This window comes from Sinocyclocheilus anshuiensis, unplaced genomic scaffold (genome assembly GCF_001515605.1).
Source record: "Sinocyclocheilus anshuiensis isolate Anshui unplaced genomic scaffold, SAMN03320099.WGS_v1.1 scaffold1425, whole genome shotgun sequence".
Taxonomy (NCBI): Eukaryota; Metazoa; Chordata; class Actinopteri; order Cypriniformes; family Cyprinidae; genus Sinocyclocheilus; species Sinocyclocheilus anshuiensis.
The window spans coordinates 364,453-382,448 of record NW_015551044.1 but is presented as its reverse complement, the minus strand read 5'-3'; the positions used below and the strand labels follow the sequence as shown (position 1 = coordinate 382,448).

The window sequence follows — 17,996 nt, the reverse complement described above, 5'->3', positions numbered from 1 at the left end:
GAAAGCTGATCCGATATTTACACGGGTCCTACTTCTTGCCTTAAGCCTTCTTTTGTTCCGCAGACGGTTTCCTCTTTTGTTTTTTATCCGCCATCTCTATCTTTCTGTCGTCGCTCGGCTAATGTCCCTCCTGTGCACTGAACTCTCTCTCCTCCACATCATGAGTAGACACGCCCCTTACTGCTGATTGGCTACAAGTTTGTTTTGCTATTCGGTTCGAATCAGTTTTCTAAAGCGTTTTTGAAAAATTGCTTACCCCACCTTTAAAAGCACAATTTTTTGGTTTAGTGCATATATTATTATAAAACACAACTATTACTGTTGTAATTCGTTCATTCATTTTTATAGCTAGAACTATCACTGTCTTAGCTGACGATTAGTTGTCATCCAAATAATTTAATTTTTTGCTGATGACACTTACAGTATAAGCTTAATACACATTCATCCTACGAAAACATAATCATGCATTTTATTGCTTGATTCTTTAAGGGACAGAATGACATGAATAATAATAATTTACATATGTAAAAAAAAAAGAAATTACATATGACAGTTCTAACAAATTCCTGTGATTAGGAAAGATGCAAAAATGGTGGAAGGCCTAATTGAAATGCATTATGGGTAACCCTGATGCTGTGCTTTAAGTCTGAGTAAGTGACTGAAGTCAATGAAATTCCACTAAATGCAGAGTATATCAACAGACAGGCTAAAGTACTGCTGTGAAATTTCAACTGTAGCACACTTCCCTCGCTCATTCCGCCTGAGGGAGTGTTTTCACTGTCTTTAATGGAACGCTGATGATATAGATTGGTGGAAAAACAGAGAGGGAAGCATCAGATATTAGCTACGTCCTTCAAACCATGTCCGTTACAGACTAATGAATACACGTGTGTCTAAACACACAGGCAGTCGCTAGAAAAATGAATTCAGGAATAGGAAGCCATGCCCAAATCCTGCATCACTTCCTGTCCAGCGACCCCACAACAGCGGACTACATTCCCCGATCTCCGGTTCAAGGTCTGTTTCGGCATGCAAGCATGAAAGTACGCACACACACACACATACAATTACTCCTAACTCATGTCACCTGCAGGTCAGAGCCACCACTTCCTGCTTTGGCCTCAGACCTACCCATCAACTTCCTGTCTGGCTCCAGCGAACAGGAGCACTTCCTGTGCTGCCCATCCTCTTTACAACAAAGAGCGCAGAACTCTGGAACACTGAGTCATGGATAAAACACACACACACACTCCTATCTAGGGCTGCACGATTAATCGAATGCCCGTATATTGCCATAGTCGTGTGTTTATCAGTCACGTTGAATCAATGAAAGCAGTTGAATCTTCTGTTTATTCAGCTGCAGCGTTTTCTGGGTTTCTTCTGCGAGGCGTATTTGGAGTTTCAGCGCGAGAGCGCCCTCTGGCCTTTGGATGGAGATTTACTGCTGATCACAGAACCGTGCTTCACTGAAAGATACGCATGACAATCGCAGCTTCTGTCGAATCGCGATCTCGATTCCATTTCGATTTATCGTGCAGCCCTACTCCTATCTCACATTATACATTATGAATTTAGTAAGTGCTCGTTTTTGTTTGTTAAATCACAAAATTTAAATAAATATTTTTTCACATATTACAGTAAAAATTATTAGGTATACGCTAATATAGAACTTTGTTTCTATTTTCAATAGTGCTTTCTAAGTAAAAATGATTACTAGTAATCATATTTAAAGCAACTAATTTCAATAAAGCCCTAAATATAAGTTTTTAATATTAGTAGCAGTATTTAAGTTTGTTGCCTTTAAAGCTATTCCATAATGGATACAGATTCAACATTCAATAAATACAAACATTTAATAAAATTCAAAACAGACAAAATAATATTATATTTACATAACTCTATTAAAGATTCCTTAAGTGTACTTGTGATAAAAAATTAAAAAGCTACATAAATAAATAAATTAATTCATTAATTTTTTTCTGGGTCCATCTTACAAAAAAAAAATGTCCCTCAAAGGTCATCATCTCTTAAAGTATAATACAAATACAATACAAATACAAAAATGCTAATACTAGCAGTAGTTAAGTGCATTTACTAACCTTTGTTCATGCTTTAGCTAACATGTACTAACAATGAGCAAAAGGTTTTTTGTGCGCAAAATAATTTTTTATTAATTGTTGTTAATGTTAGTTAATAAGTCCAAGTACAAAAGTCCTTCAAAGTCTGTTCTAATAAAAACTGTCTCTTAAAGTATAATAAACAGACAAAACTAATACCAATATATGTATACATTACACACAATACAATCTATACACAAAAATGTATACACGATAACTAATAATAAAATAAAAAAGAATTTAACTATTATATCAATATGGTCACAAATATATTCTGAATATTGTGATATTTAAAAATTCTATATTATTCGGATAAAAAAAGGCATGAATTCATGTCTGAATGTGAAGCCTCTTTATTGTGAATTTCAGAAACATAAGTAGTGGGTGTAAACCAGATAATTAGTTTAAAAGGGATAAAGATACTGACAGGTAAGAATCAGAATCACTTGCACATGAGTGTAAATTTGCAATATGATCTTGATAACATGCTCTTGTGAGAGTGAGCGTCTCAGATGTAGGCATGAATCTACCCACACAATCCGACAGGAAACGCTATCAAGCGAGTCATAAACGAGCTGCGAAGACGACAGGAGGAGGAGGAGGTGAAGTGGGTTACTGGAGCAGACGTAATGCGCACAGACTTACTCAAGTGTGTGCCGCCAGCCGAAGGACAGCAGACAGCACACAGAAGACTTATCTGAACACGCTTACTAGCCCGGTTCGGAAGAGTGTGTGTGTGTGTGTGTGTGTGTGTACAGGATTTAGATTCAGGAAATACAGTCTCTGTTTTCACGTGACAAATGCAAACACATTTCCTAATCTAACCATCATCCTTCACACACACAGACACACAGCAGGGCTCCAAAACTAACAATAAAAGACATCAACTTTCATTTTGATGTCACAGGGTTGTTAAAGGGATCGTTCACCCAAATATTAAATTCATTCGTGAGTAAATTATATATTGGCGCATATAAAATAAAGATGTAATATGATTCCTGAATTCATTTAGTAAAGAATAGTGTGGAAAATGTGCTTTGTTACTAACAAAACTTTAAAGGGTTAGTTCACCCAAAAATGAAAATTCTGTCATTAATTACTCACCCTCGTGTTGTTTCAAACCCGTAAGACCTTCGTTCATCTTCGGAACACAATTTAAGATATTTTTGATGAAATCTGTGGGCTCTCTGACCCTCCCATAGACAGCAAGGTAACTACCACGTTCAAGGTCCAGAAAAGTACCAAGATGATCGACAAAGTAGTCCGTGTGACATCAGTGGTTCAACTGTAAAGTTACAAAGCTACGAGAATATTTTTTTGCGCAAAGAAAACAAAAATAAAGACTTTATTCCACATTTCTGTCTCTACTGCGTCACTTTGGACGCGCGTTCGCGTCAGTATCATGACGCGAGCGTGTGGTGGCGCCGGCGCTAACCCAGATGTCTATGGGAGGGTCAGAGAGCCCTCAGATTTCATCAAAAATATCTTAAATTGTGTTCCGAAGATGAACGAAGGTCTTACGGGTTTGAAACAACACGAGGGTGAGTAATTAATGACAGAATTTTCATTTTTGGGTTAACTAACCCTTTAAGTGTTTTTTACTTTATACATTCTAAATTAACTTGATGTGACAGTTTGGTGCAAATGAAACAAAAAAAAAACTGGAAACAGTGATACACTTTATTCAGGATTCTTTGATGAATAGAAATTTCAAAAGAACAGCAAATGTTTGAATTAGAAATGTTCTATAAATTTAAAATCCAATTTTACGGTCACTTCTGATTAATTTAATGTGTTTTTACTGAATAAAAGTATTAATTTATTCTTATCAAACCTTTGAATGGTAGTGTATACATTATGGTAGCATATAAAATATTAGCTAGCACAACTGTTTACAACATTAATAATAATCAGAAATGTTTCTTGAGCAGGAAATCAGCATATTATTAGAATGATTTCTGAAGGATCATGTGACACTGAAGACTGCGTAATGATGCTGAAAATTCAACTTTGATCACAGGAATAAATTACATTTTACAATATATTCAATAAAAAAAAAACTTATTTTAAATTGTAACAATATTCTAAAATTGTACTGTTTAGTACTGTATTTTTTTAATCTAATAACTACAGCCTTGGTGAGCATAAGAGATTTCTTTCAACTTGTGACTATGTATGCTGCAATATTAAATACATTACAATATAAATATCAATATGCATGTTAAAAATCTCAAAATACTTTTTTTAAAATCTGTGTTTATCTGTATGGCTCAGCCATGATTAAACACACAGACATCATCCTCTGATCTAGAGTTCCACATTCCATCAAACACACTGTGGTCCTGATCTATTTCTGCCCTTCTGCTTTACACAATATCACACACACACACACACACACACACACACACACACTGACTCTGTTGCCACGGTGACATAAGCAAAGTGACACATGTGATTGACATGTGTCTGCTGAAATTAACTCCTGTCTCCTCTCTGAGCAAGTGTCACTAACATCTATGACACAAAACTAACTCTTAAAGGAGCCACAGTCTACACATTAGAATTTCATTTCCTCCTCTTCCTCCAATTACAATTCTACTCAAAGTTTCTTAGTCTAAATGTAGTTTTATATAAACAATTAAACGCTAAGTTGCTGTACAATTAATATGTTATGTAGGCTGATATATGTTAACGTATTTAGCTATACATTATTAGAACTAAAACCATAAATAAACATCTGCAATTACTTGAAATAAAATGGTAACTAAAATAAAATCTTTAAACTTTATTTCAGCTAGTTTTCAAGGCAACATTTCTATTATTTTAACTTGATGTACTAAAAGGACTAAAACTGTAATAAGAAATTTATAAAAACTATTTTTTATTATAGGCATATTTAAAAACAACAACAACTAATAAAAATGACAAAAAACAACAACAAAATCTTTAACTAAAATTAAAATGAAACAGAAAATATAAAAATAAAATTGAATTTAAAATATTAACAAAAAATATAATCGTATCTCAATGATACTAAAATAACACTGCTTTTAAGTTTGTTGCAACATTTGCTAATCTTCCGATTTAAAAAAATATATCAATAAATGTTAAAAATAACATGAACTTAGATAAATAAACACTATAGAATTATTCATTGTACAAACATTCATTCATGTAAACTAATGTTAACAAAAGAAACTACTGTAAATGAAAAAAAAAACATTACAACAATTCCTATGAAACGATGTGCCATGACATCAAATAACAACTGTGTCTGCTCATATTTTTCCCATAATGCAACTGCACTATTGTGCCTAGTGACATTTCAATACAAATTCTGTTTTGGAAATATCCAATAAAACCCTGAACCTGACGGGAACAAAATAATGAAGGTGCTTTCACAAACTCCACTTCAGTCTGCAGGCTTTCCGAGAGCATTTGTGTCTTCGAGACAGTCAAAGTGTCAGGTAGCAGACAGACTGTACGTCAGGACTGATGGGGTTTTAATAGTTTCTGTTTGGTAAACACAGCATTACGCAGCCTGAGAGCCAATGACAGCGCAGCAATGGGAGAAATGCATGAGGATTATCATTTCCGAACGCAAAACACTCGTTATCCTTCACTCGCTATCTCTCTCACACACACAACCTTCTCCAGTATCCTGTTCTCAAACACTGTTCCGGCTCTAAACTCTCTCTGTCTGGCCTTGGATGATATCTAATAGAATTTCCAGAAGTATTTTCCCCATTCGTTTTCTCCAAGAGCATTAAAAAAAAAAATCATAAAACTTCAATAAAGCATCATCTGCCTTGAACCAAAGCAACAGCACCAAGATTAATGATCACGAGAATTCAAAATAATACTATCCAGGTCAAAGATGAGACATCCCAAAATAACAGAAGTGATTTTATATGCATAAAAAGCATATTTAAATGCAAGTCAAGTCTACTGTAATGTTTCAAACAACGTTTGTGAAAATTAAATGTCAAAATATGGATTATATCGTCATTTAGCATAACAGATATATTTATGTAAAAATGTAACCGCATATTCTGATCTGAACTTATAAAAATATATAAAATAATAAGTGATCATACTAAATTTTTATTATGTTTTAAATGATTAAAAATGTCTTGCTGAAAAATAGGTAAAACCTAGTGTTTAAGGGATAATGACAGATTGGTAAAGATTTAAAATTAACACAATAGACAATTATTTAATTTTTTGAGTCTTTTAGGCTATGTCCACACTAGGGCTATGCAAAAAATCGAATGCGATTTTCATGCGCATTGCCTGCGATTATGAACGTGATTTTGTGTAGCTTGTCAGTGAACTATGGCTCTGTGTAGTAAATGCCGCTCCATCTGAACGCACGTGCTGGAGATTTACTACTAATCACAGAACCGGCTTTACTGACGAGATGCGCATTAAAATTGCATTCGATTTTTTGCACAGCCCTAGTCCACACGAAGCCAGAGCTTTCCCTATCCGATCTTTTTTTCCCCTCGTCTCAAGAAAAATCTGCATCCACACGAAACCACAAAACCGACACAAAACGATGTAGTATACATGCCAGACCAGTATGTGGTGCTGTAATTCTGCCACAGAGATACACTAAAAACGGAGAAGAAGACTTGGACTATGCGCATAAACCTTGTGCGCGGTATACAAACGAACATGGAACAATACATTAATTAATCTGTGTTAATGTTAGTTAATAAAAAGACAATCGTTCAGTGTTTGTTCATGTTTTTGTTGCTGTTACGTGACGTAGCGGTGTCTGACTAGGGGCGAGACGTGGGCTGATGACTTCATTGTTTCAGAAAATATACGGATTCGCTGTCCACACGAAAACGCAAGGACGGCGGTTTCAGATTTATCCACTCTGGGACCTGGTTTCAAAAAATATCGGTTTCGCTCTCCCAAAACGCTGGATCCGTGTGGACGAAATGCCTATACGATACAAAATGTATGCGTATACAGCTAAACGCATCTCCGTGTGGACGGGGCCTTAATTTCATCTAATGGTTCTTGACAACATTTTTTACTATTATTACACAAATAACATTGTTTCTGTAAATACTGGAAAATGTATGATAATCATTATTTTTTCCTTAGAAAAAATAAAATTAAACAGGCACATTCTAATAGGAAAAAAAGCTGTATTAAACTTTTTATTGTTTTGATGCTTTAATCTTGGACTCATTCATTTACTTAAAAACCATCATGAAATCAAAATGAACTCGTTTCTTGTCTTATTGTGAACAATTCATTAGTAAACAACATTATTTCAAATAAACACACTTCGCAATGTTTTATTCAAATGCTCAACCAAACAACTTTCCGTTTTTGATGACATCACCAAGTCCACCTATTTTTAACTCCTCCCCCTCAACCACCTGACTCAATTCTGCAATGCCATGCCCACTTTTCATAATCCAGTCAAAGGATAAAATTAAATTCTACAATTTTTTCCCGTTTCACTCGGAATCACAGTAGATTATAGATGTAAAACCGGTTACAAATTATTACAAGATTAATCGTCTTTTACGATTAACAATTAAAAGGAATTACAGATTAATCTTTTTTTATGAGGGAATGAATGGATTACTAAATGTTACATTTGATCGAATCAGTCAATGCGAGTCATTTTATTATTTTTTTCTTATACATTTCACATTTTCACTTCTAGTTTTCACTCCTAGTGGAGAGCTCTATTTCAGCATGAAACATCTAAAAACTGGCACACTTAAACTACAGGGCAAAACGATCATTTCTATCCTCTAAATCAGACAGGATGCTTCGATGGCACAATATGAACCCAGATGTTTGGCTTTAGTTACACAGAACCCAACTGCCGACGGTTTAATACGATCCGAGGTTCTGCCATTAGCAGTTCTCAATGTCCTATTTTGGACTTACAGGCCTTGAATAGACGCTGGCATTCAAGTGCATTTTGATAAAGTAGAAAGTTAAATACAATGTTTCAGACACAGGTATCAGAACTATTTGTCTGCAAAACCAACATTTTTCCTCTTTAGAGAAACTCTCCTCAATCCACTAAATGCCCTGAATCCTAAATAACCCACACGGATCAGTCAAAATGACCATCTCATTCATCTCCTGCACAGCCTGAAAGGCTTTCTCTGCACGGTTGATTCTGGACGCTGATCTCTGGGTTGGATCCACCCAGAGTTGGACTGGATGAAATGAGCACTTAGACAAAAGCCACACAACTGGAACGGGAAGGAATGTCCCTGGAATTTCACATCAGAAGCTTCTGTATTCCCAGAAATACTCTCTTTGTTGGAGACGAACTTGCTTGCACATTTTTTTAAAGAGAGCGATTAATGTATTAATGTAACACTAACAAAAATGATAACAGTACATAAATATAACAATCATTCTGTACTACAATATATTCAAATATCATAGCATTACAGTCTGATACCATAATACAAATGAGCAGATACGCTTAAAGGTTTGCTTATCTTAAAGTAAACTTCAAGATAAGCAAACTGACTTCCAAGAAAGAGCCTGAACAATCAAAACCAACAGCAAATGGACAGAAATATGACAACATTTGTATCCTTCAAGGTCCAAATTCCAACTTCACAGTAAGAGTCATTCAAACCAAAGTACACCTACGACTAGTGAAATCTCAAAAGAGCAATGTTACACTTCACAAGTAAATTCCAAGCGACCAAATGCAAAGTCCATCCTGCCTTAAATTATTATATATTACACCTGTTACATCAGAAAACAAAGTCCAAATGCCTCCACATAAACTCTACAATGAACCTGATCAACTCAAATCTTTCCTGTATGGTATTTTAGCCCATCCGTTCTCACCTGTATCTGCGTCTCCTGTATAAAAATAATCCGTCTCCTCTAGAAGAGGTTGGGTTCTCCGACTGCTGTTCCCCATGTAGAACCTGGACAAGTTCTGGTTACTGAACTTAAGAACTGGTTTAGACTTTCTCCAGTCGGATTCACCTCAAACAGGGATCTTTGGAGGTGATATTTGACATTTTCTTCAAGCCCCAAGACATCAGCCCACTGTCCATCCACATCCAGGTCACTGGTGGAAGTCAGAAATAAGCATCAGGGATCAGAGATATCACTCAGGGTTCGTGGTTAGTCACCCTCAGTCGAATCTCATGACATCAAACCGAGTGGAATCTAAAAATAAACTCAGATAGAACTGCAGAGAAGTCCGTCGACTCAGAGTTCCATGTGTGCCGGATGATGTCGGAATGCCAAAACATCCCGATTCCAAAAGGAACTATGGAGCAATGATGGTCTAGATCCGCAGATGCGCAACTGCCTGACATGTGAGAAACGATTGATAAAGCCTACGGCATGGAAAACAGCGCAAACGAAATTACACCGATCTGGAAAAAGACAATGGAAAAGCAGTCAATACATTTTAAAACTCCATTACAGGAGAAAAAAGCAGCAGACATCAGATAATACAGCTCAAATCAGAGCGCTTGAAATTCTCAATCTCGCGTCTATCCGTTCCGTACTTTATTCCCACAAAGCCCTGCATGTCCACATACACACGCCTGCTTCTCTCAAACACACACACAGCGCAAGCACCATCTAATTACTGAAGCTCTGGATAGTAAGAGCATGTTTTTCATTCTAGTAATCTACTGCACTCATTTCTCTAAAACCCCAAATTACAGTTTTGGGATGAAAAACGAGTGGCCAGAGACGACTTAAAATAATTCTGCATTTATTCTGGCCAATCAAAGGCCAAAACGTCTCCAACAACCAATTAGAATGTAGTACACTCAAACGAAACCAATCAGGATTTAGAAGCTACAGCCAAATAAAGCCCATCAAGTTAGCAGATTCATTTAAAACCAATTTTATTTTACATCACCATGAACGTGACTGAACGTTACTTCATATCACTGAAATGACTCTATTTCACCAGTAGTGTGGCTAAATGTTCATGTAAGTGAATGCATTTGTAAGTGAAGATGCAAAAAAGAAACTAATTGACGTCCAAATTAACAACTCTGAACCACTGAGATTGTTTCACAAATCAGAAAGAATCACAATGACAACCACTTAAATATTCACATTAAAACTTGACTTAGAGCAATTTGATTGGTCGATTTACACTGTAAAAGGTGATTTTTTAAAGTTGTAAATAAATCAAAGATTAAGAAAATACTATTTCATTGTTTCTACTTTAAATTTTCTCAGTCCAATGTGTTACTTGCCATATCTTTGTCACTGTTTGTGAAATTTACTAGCAATTTCTGATTAAAAATGTTTTTTTTATTCATTTTTTTCAGTGTAGACTGATTTGCAAAATGTAGCTCAAATTATTTCCCCCCGCCCCCCAAAAAACATTGCAATAATCACTTAAAGGGTTAGTTCACCCAAAAATTTTAATTAGCCCATAAATTACTCACCCTGAAGTCATCCTAGGTGTATATGACTTTCTTCTTTCAGACGAATCCAGTCGGAGTTATATTAAAAATTGTCTTTGATCTTTCAAGCTCTATCGTTGCACTCAGCGGGTGTTGCAGTGCTTCGGTTCAAATGACGTGAAATAAAAAGCACCCTTCCACAAAAAAATCCGGGAGGATGCATTGCGCATGCGCCGGTGAGTCTCGTGAAAACCAACGTTTGTTTACAGGATCAAAAGAAGCAGTTTCCTTACTTTAGCAAAGGAAAACCAGTCTTCTAATTAGTGACCGTTGTTTTGTTTCGATCTCTCCGCGTGCGTCACTTCTGAGCCGCGCATGCGCAAAGCTGACCTCATACGTCATTCCCCCGGAACTGCTTCCGTTTAAAACAGTGAGCGCAAGCTAGATTCAAGTGATTATTACGTTTTGAATATGGATATTTTTCTTACAAAAACGCATCGATTCGCTACAGGAGGCCTTTCTTCACCCCCCGGAGCCGTGTGAGACACTTTTTTTTGTGGAAGGGTGCTTTTTATTTCACGTCATTTGAACCGAAGCACTGCAACACCCGCTGAGTGCAACGATAGAGCTTGAAAGATCAAAGACAATTTTTAATATAACTCCGACTGGATTCGTCTGAAAGAAGAAAGTCATATACACCTAGGATGACTTCAGGGTGAGTAATTTATGGGCTAATTTAAATGTTTGGGTGAACTAACCCTTTAATTCATAAACAATAAAATACAACAAATGCGTACTGTGAAAACAAAAGTGTGTTGCAAATAAATTTTTTACATTGCAAAACAAAACCATTATAAATACATAATATATATACTCATTTGAGTATATATTTATATACTTTTTTACATTTATAATATATATACATTTATTTGAGTATATATTTAGGCTTATGTGTATTGTGTGTATTGTGTAAAGCACTTTGCAAATAAACTGACAATTTTATATTGCTAAATGTAGCTTAATTTTATATTGCCAACAAAATTTTCATGAATATATATATATATATATGTATATAAATACACAATTTCTCATCCTGCCAAGACATGCACTAGTCTTAATCTGTTGTGTCTGAATTTCTCAGTACTATGTTATCTCTCAGTTTACTGCTAGACTGTGTTTAAGACACAAGCATGTACATGTGAGCATTCACACACACACACTTTGTTGTCTGGGATTTACATAGCAATGCAACTATTCATAAATAAACACACACACACACACACACACACACCCGACCAAATGCATTACACATCCATGCGCACTTATAAATAATTGTGTTGTCAGGGATTTGCATAGCGATGCAACTACTCAGAAATACATCCAAAACACCCACCGAATACATGACACCTTATTACAGTAGAGTTATTCTGAGAATGTCACAATCTCTCAACCACATGAAAACACACACAGACGATTTCTCAGAACTGCTCATATATACAGGGCATAACTTCTGCAGAAAACTTATTTTAAGTATTGAAGAAATGGTTTCTTGCAAAAAAGGAGAATTTTGTCATGATGTTCCGAAGCTGAAATACTTTTTATCTTCCATGGAACATGTTCTTTTTTAAACAATTTAAGTATAGAAATTTATGAGGGGGGGAAAAAAACAATTGGCATCTCATAGTTTAAATTCTGGCTTTTTTCTCAGAATTAAATTATATAAACTCACAATTGCAAGAAAAAAGTCAATTGTGAGTTTGCCTTATAATCTGTTGAGATATAAACTCACAAATCTGAGAAAAAGTCAGAATTGCAGTATATAAAGTCCCAATTCTGACTTTTTTTCTCACAATTGTGAATTTTTCCTCACAATTCGGACTTATTTCTCACAATCGTGAGAGTTTATAGCATGCAATTCTGAGGGTAAAAAGTCTGAATTGTGAGATGTAAACTTACAATTGCAAGTTATAAAGTAGGCTACAAATTGTAAAAAAAAAAAAAAAAAAAAAAAAAAATTCTTTACAAGTTTGTATCTCCCAATTTGACTTCATAATATTTTGAGACATAAACTCACAATTCTGAAGAAAAAAGTCAGAAATGCGAGTTTATATCTTGCAATTCTGACTTTATAACACACAATTGTCCGAACTGTGAGAAAAAAAGTGAGAACTGAGATAATAAAATTTCAAGTATTTATTCTGTGGAGGAAACGGGCTTCCATAAGAAAGTTTGTATCAACATTAGGGTGAAAAAATTACAAAATTTTTCATTTTCTCTGAACTGTTCCTTTAAAATCATCCATCCCGGGAAGACATGAGCACATGATCCCAAGATTTCTCACACGCTAATTTTCCTCCCCAAAGTTCATTTTCTCACTGTCGTAAGGAAGTTGAGGGAGGTCCGGAGATTTATCCGAAACGTCCATCGCTTCGCCTGACCAACAGAACGCACAAAAGTAGAGGTCGAGCGATATGGGTTTTTCACTGGACAATGCCGATATTTAGAAACCAGGGCAGCCGATGGCCGATATATGATGCCGATTTTTTTTGGCCGATTTTCTTTATTTTTTTCCCCTTCATCTCATAAAAGTGAGTTTGAGTAAATGATTATTGCAGCCAGGGTACAAGATAGTAATAGTAGTAGTAGCCTAATTCAGAGTAATAATACATGGCTCAAAACTTAAGCACCTTCTCAAAACAGTTCTGAAGCATGCTTTTTGTTTACGTCTGCTGACAGACACCAGTGTTTTCCACAGACTTGCAAACGCAAATTCATTCTCCGCCAGCAGGAGGCGCTGTTGGAGCGGGAGATATAGCGGTTTCCCTGGTAACGACTGTAATCAAATAAGCGCTGAGCTCACAAACGCTACTTTATCAGGCATTACAGGAAAGATGAAATGAAAATGACATCGAAGCTTTTCTGAAGACGGTAGGTTCTTTCGAAACGGTCTGTTTTGCCCTGCCATCATTAGCTGAAGCTGTGTGTGAACAAGAATCGGCTACAGAGTGTGAGTTGCTCCGTCTCTCACGCAGCCAGAGAAAGATTCTCCGGTGTTCCGCAACAACGCTTAGCTGCCCGCAGATGCGCCTGCCTATAAATCGGCCTAATTTGCAGCATAATGCCGATTATTTAAAAAATGCCAAAAATCGGCCGATTAATCGGTTGACCTCTACACAAAAGACAAACAGGCGGTAACCAAACATAAACCTCCAAAACAAACAAAGCGGGTGTATTCAAGCGCATGGGTGAGCGCACACATACCCGTCCCGTAGACTTCCTACAGGTCGCTACAAGACAGGACACAACGTGGACCTGAACAAAACATGCAAGGAATGCGGCTTCACAAACCCTCTCCGACTTGAGTAAAACAGCCAAATCATGTCCGTATATTGTTCAAATTAAGTTAATTCTCAAATAAGAAGCGCCCTGACATGATGTATATGGCTCAAACACATTCAGCCCTGCTAAATGTGCTTTTCTCAGGTGTGTCACAAAGTAATGTTCAGGTGAATAACGCCTCGGGATAAGCATTCTTTCCTTTCCCACACAGTTTCAAAACAAAACAGTTTGATTGCTAAGGAAATGCATAGTGATGGACCAATACCAAAATCTTAATGGACAGTTTTAAATGTTAAAACTTATCTTAAGTAATTTTTTTTAAAAGAAATGAATATTTTATTCAGGAAAGATGCATTAAATGGATCAATATAGAGGTTTCCCCGGTAACGGCTGTAATCAAATAAGCGCTGCGCTCACAAACGCTACTTTATCAGGCATTACAGGAAAGATGAAATGAAAATGACATCGAAGCTTTTCTGAAGACGGTAGGTTCTTTCGAAACGGTCTGTTTTGCCCTGCCATCATTAGCTGAAGCTGTGTGTGAACAAGAATCGGCTACAGAGTGTGAGTTGCTCCGTCTCTCACGCAGCCAGAGAAAGATTCTCCGGTGTTCCGCAACAACGCTTAGCTGCCCGCAGATGCGCCTGCCTATAAATCGGCCTAATTTGCAGCATAATGCCGATTATTTAAAAAATGCCAAAAATCGGCCGATTAATCGGTTGACCTCTACACAAAAGACAAACAGGCGGTAACCAAACATAAACCTCCAAAACAAACAAAGCGGGTGTATTCAAGCGCATGGGTGAGCGCACACATACCCGTCCCGTAGACTTCCTACAGGTCGCTACAAGACAGGACACAACGTGGACCTGAACAAAACATGCAAGGAATGCGGCTTCACAAACCCTCTCCGACTTGAGTAAAACAGCCAAATCATGTCCGTATATTGTTCAAATTAAGTTAATTCTCAAATAAGAAGCGCCCTGACATGATGTATATGGCTCAAACACATTCAGCCCTGCTAAATGTGCTTTTCTCAGGTGTGTCACAAAGTAATGTTCAGGTGAATAACGCCTCGGGATAAGCATTCTTTCCTTTCCCACACAGTTTCAAAACAAAACAGTTTGATTGCTAAGGAAATGCATAGTGATGGACCAATACCAAAATCTTAATGGACAGTTTTAAATGTTAAAACTTATCTTAAGTAATTTTTTTTAAAAGAAATGAATATTTTATTCAGGAAAGATGCATTAAATGGATCAAAAGTGACAGTAAAGTCATTTATAATTTTACAAAAGAGTTGTATTTCAAATAAATGCTGTTCTATTGAAATTTCTATTCATCAAAGAATCCTAAAAAATAATTGTTTTTATTAATATGTTTATTCAGCAAGGATGAATTAAATTGATCAAATCTGAAAGTAACAATATGTATAATGTTACAAAAGATTTTTAATAATGCTGTTCTATTGAAATTTCTATTCATCAAAGAATCCTAAAAAATAACATGTATAACAGTTTCCACAAAAATAATAAGTAGCACAACGGTTTTCAACTGATAATAATCAGAAATGTTTTTTGAGCAGCAAATCAGCATATTAGAATGATTTCTGAAGGATCATGTGACCACTGGAATAAATTACAATTTAACATACATTCAAACAGAAAACAGCTATTTTAAGTTATAATAATATTTCACAATGTTACTGTTTATCCTGTATTTTTGAGTAAATAAATGCAGCCGTAGTGAGCAGAAGAGACTTCTTTCAGAAACATTAAATAATCTCATTGACTCCAAACTAATAATTAAAATAACAATAATAATAATATTTTATTTTATGTAGGCCCTTCTTCAGGCACTTTGCGGAGTAAAAGCAAACAATTTCAATTAAAAATACTACATATTTATAGAATTTTACCTGTTTTCAATCTATATATTAATCAGTCTATAACCGTTCAATCTAGAATTTCAATCTGAATTTCTAAAAGTGTTACAATGTACAGTAAGAAAGACAGATATAAATGCATGAAAATTTAAATAAATATAAATATTATTTTGAAATGATACCATCTGCTTCCAATATCAATCCAATCAGCAGCCAATCATTTAAAATAACTGCACTGCTCAGTAATGATATAGTAACTGATGCACTGCATTGTTCATTCTTAGTAACCGTCATTAACCGAAAATGAGCTTTTTATTACAGCAATATCCACTGATCAACAACAAAACTTCCCCTGCAGCCTCACCCTAAACCCTGACCCGATCTGGGCATCCAGGACAGCTGTTTAGGGTGAGGTGATCAGGAGGATTGAGTTTCCTTCCCACCGCCGAAAGAAACCTCCTGTCGCTTTCCGTTACTAGACTCACCACAACCAGATAGACACATCTAGAGAGACAGACAACACACACACACACACACACACACACTCCAGTCTGTGTTGTCATATTCCTAAACTTAACATGCAACATGACAGCATCCAACTCTGTCTAAAGAAAGCCAACGAGACTGACAAATTCAACATATTTAACTAATAATGACAAATGCTGCCTTCAGCACAAGAAACATGACAAAGGCAATACTGTCACACCAAAAAACATATTTGCATTTGGATACATGACATCCAGTCTTGCATCTAAAACGTACTACTTAAATAACATTTGTATAATAAATGCTGCTTTTATGAAATCATTTTACTACATAAAAACAATCAGAAAATTAACATGCACATCAGTTTTGCTGTGCATGTACATTTTAACTATTATAGTAATATTCAAACAAATGTTATTTGTCAACTGCTCTTTTAAGAATAATTTCACATATATCTTAATATAAGAATACAACACACATAAAATGCACACATGAACCCTTTAAATATTTCTAAGACAAACTGTGCAGCCTAATCACACAGTAAACAAGACGAAAATGCATGAAAATTAAATAAACCTGTGCAGAACACATTGCATTAAACTCATAACTTCACTTATTCCTGTCTCTGTGTAAAATCAGTCTGTCTGAGCATGAGACTGACACCAGCAGCAGGCTGGAGAGTCTCTACTGTTTGCATGTGAGCAAGCATTGATAAATGCATCTTTAACTGCACACACGGGCGGACAGAACTGCCTCTGCTCGTTTGCATGCGTCTCTCGGTTGAACAGCACCGGGATGATCCCGTTTAAATGTCCCGTGCGCCAGCGCGAGCTCTGGGTCCCCAGCGGGCGCTAGCGCGTGCTAACGAACACTGATTTATTCCACTATTTCTGGGTCGAAATACACATTAGAGACCCGTGCATTTTGTGCATACTTAAAAAGCGCATTAAATGCGTTGATTAAAGAGTGAGGAGCTGTTAAAGTGCGATCTAACCGGGCCTACAGACTCAACGGGCCGGTTCGCGCTCACCGTGCTTGCTTTCTATTTTCCCCGACATGATCGCTGCGCTGGACGGAGCAAATCCTCAATTTGGACAGTCACAGGAAGACAAAATAAGGGATTTAGACCACAGTAATCCCGAGTTGTGTTCTTCAGCCACACATTTTGACGTACTGGGTCCGTGTGGCCGTAGATCCCTGGTAAAAAAAAAAAAGGGCAAGAATCCGTTCACATGCACACGCTGGCGACAGTCAGTGAACGCTACTGCTAGTGAGTGTGTGTGTGTGTGTGTGTGTGTGTGTCGAGTCCCGTCCTAAGGATCCATTGGGATGCGAACACAGCGCCGCTCTCTGACTGGAATCACGAGCTACAGGGATGAAAATGGGCTTGTTTGGCGTCAGATCGACGGGAATAATTGAGCTAAAACACGCATTCTGTCATTATTCGCTCTCTTTCGTGTCATTCAAAAGAGGCTTTAGTTTCTTTGTTCCGTGGAGCACAAAATGAGATGTTTGTCAGAATGTTCACGCTGCTCCTTTCCATACAGTGAAAGCGGATAGGGACTAAAGCTATCAAAAACTCTGAAAAGGACAAATTAAAGCTAGAATAAAAACAGTCCACACGGCTTCTGCTCTATATTCCAAGCGGTTGTGACATTTATTCCTTAAAGGTCCCATGGCATGAAAATTTCACTTTATGAGGTTTTTTAACATTAATATGAGTTCCCCTAGCCTGCCTATGGTCCCCCAGTGGCTAGAATGGTATTTATTTTTATGTCA

General features: G+C 36.5%; 1 protein-coding gene across 1 annotated transcript in view; it reads right to left on the bottom strand.

The window, feature by feature from the left end:
* LOC107661562 (rap guanine nucleotide exchange factor 1-like) overlaps positions 1 to 17,507 on the bottom strand; it is a 43,724-nt gene extending 26,217 nt beyond the window's left edge. Inside the window, 1 exon segment of the mRNA XM_016451199.1 lies at positions 17,248 to 17,507. Within this exon segment, the coding sequence (XP_016306685.1) occupies positions 17,248 to 17,275 (28 nt within the window). The 5' untranslated portion in view covers positions 17,276 to 17,507.
* Between the last annotated feature and the right edge of the window lie 489 nt (positions 17,508 to 17,996).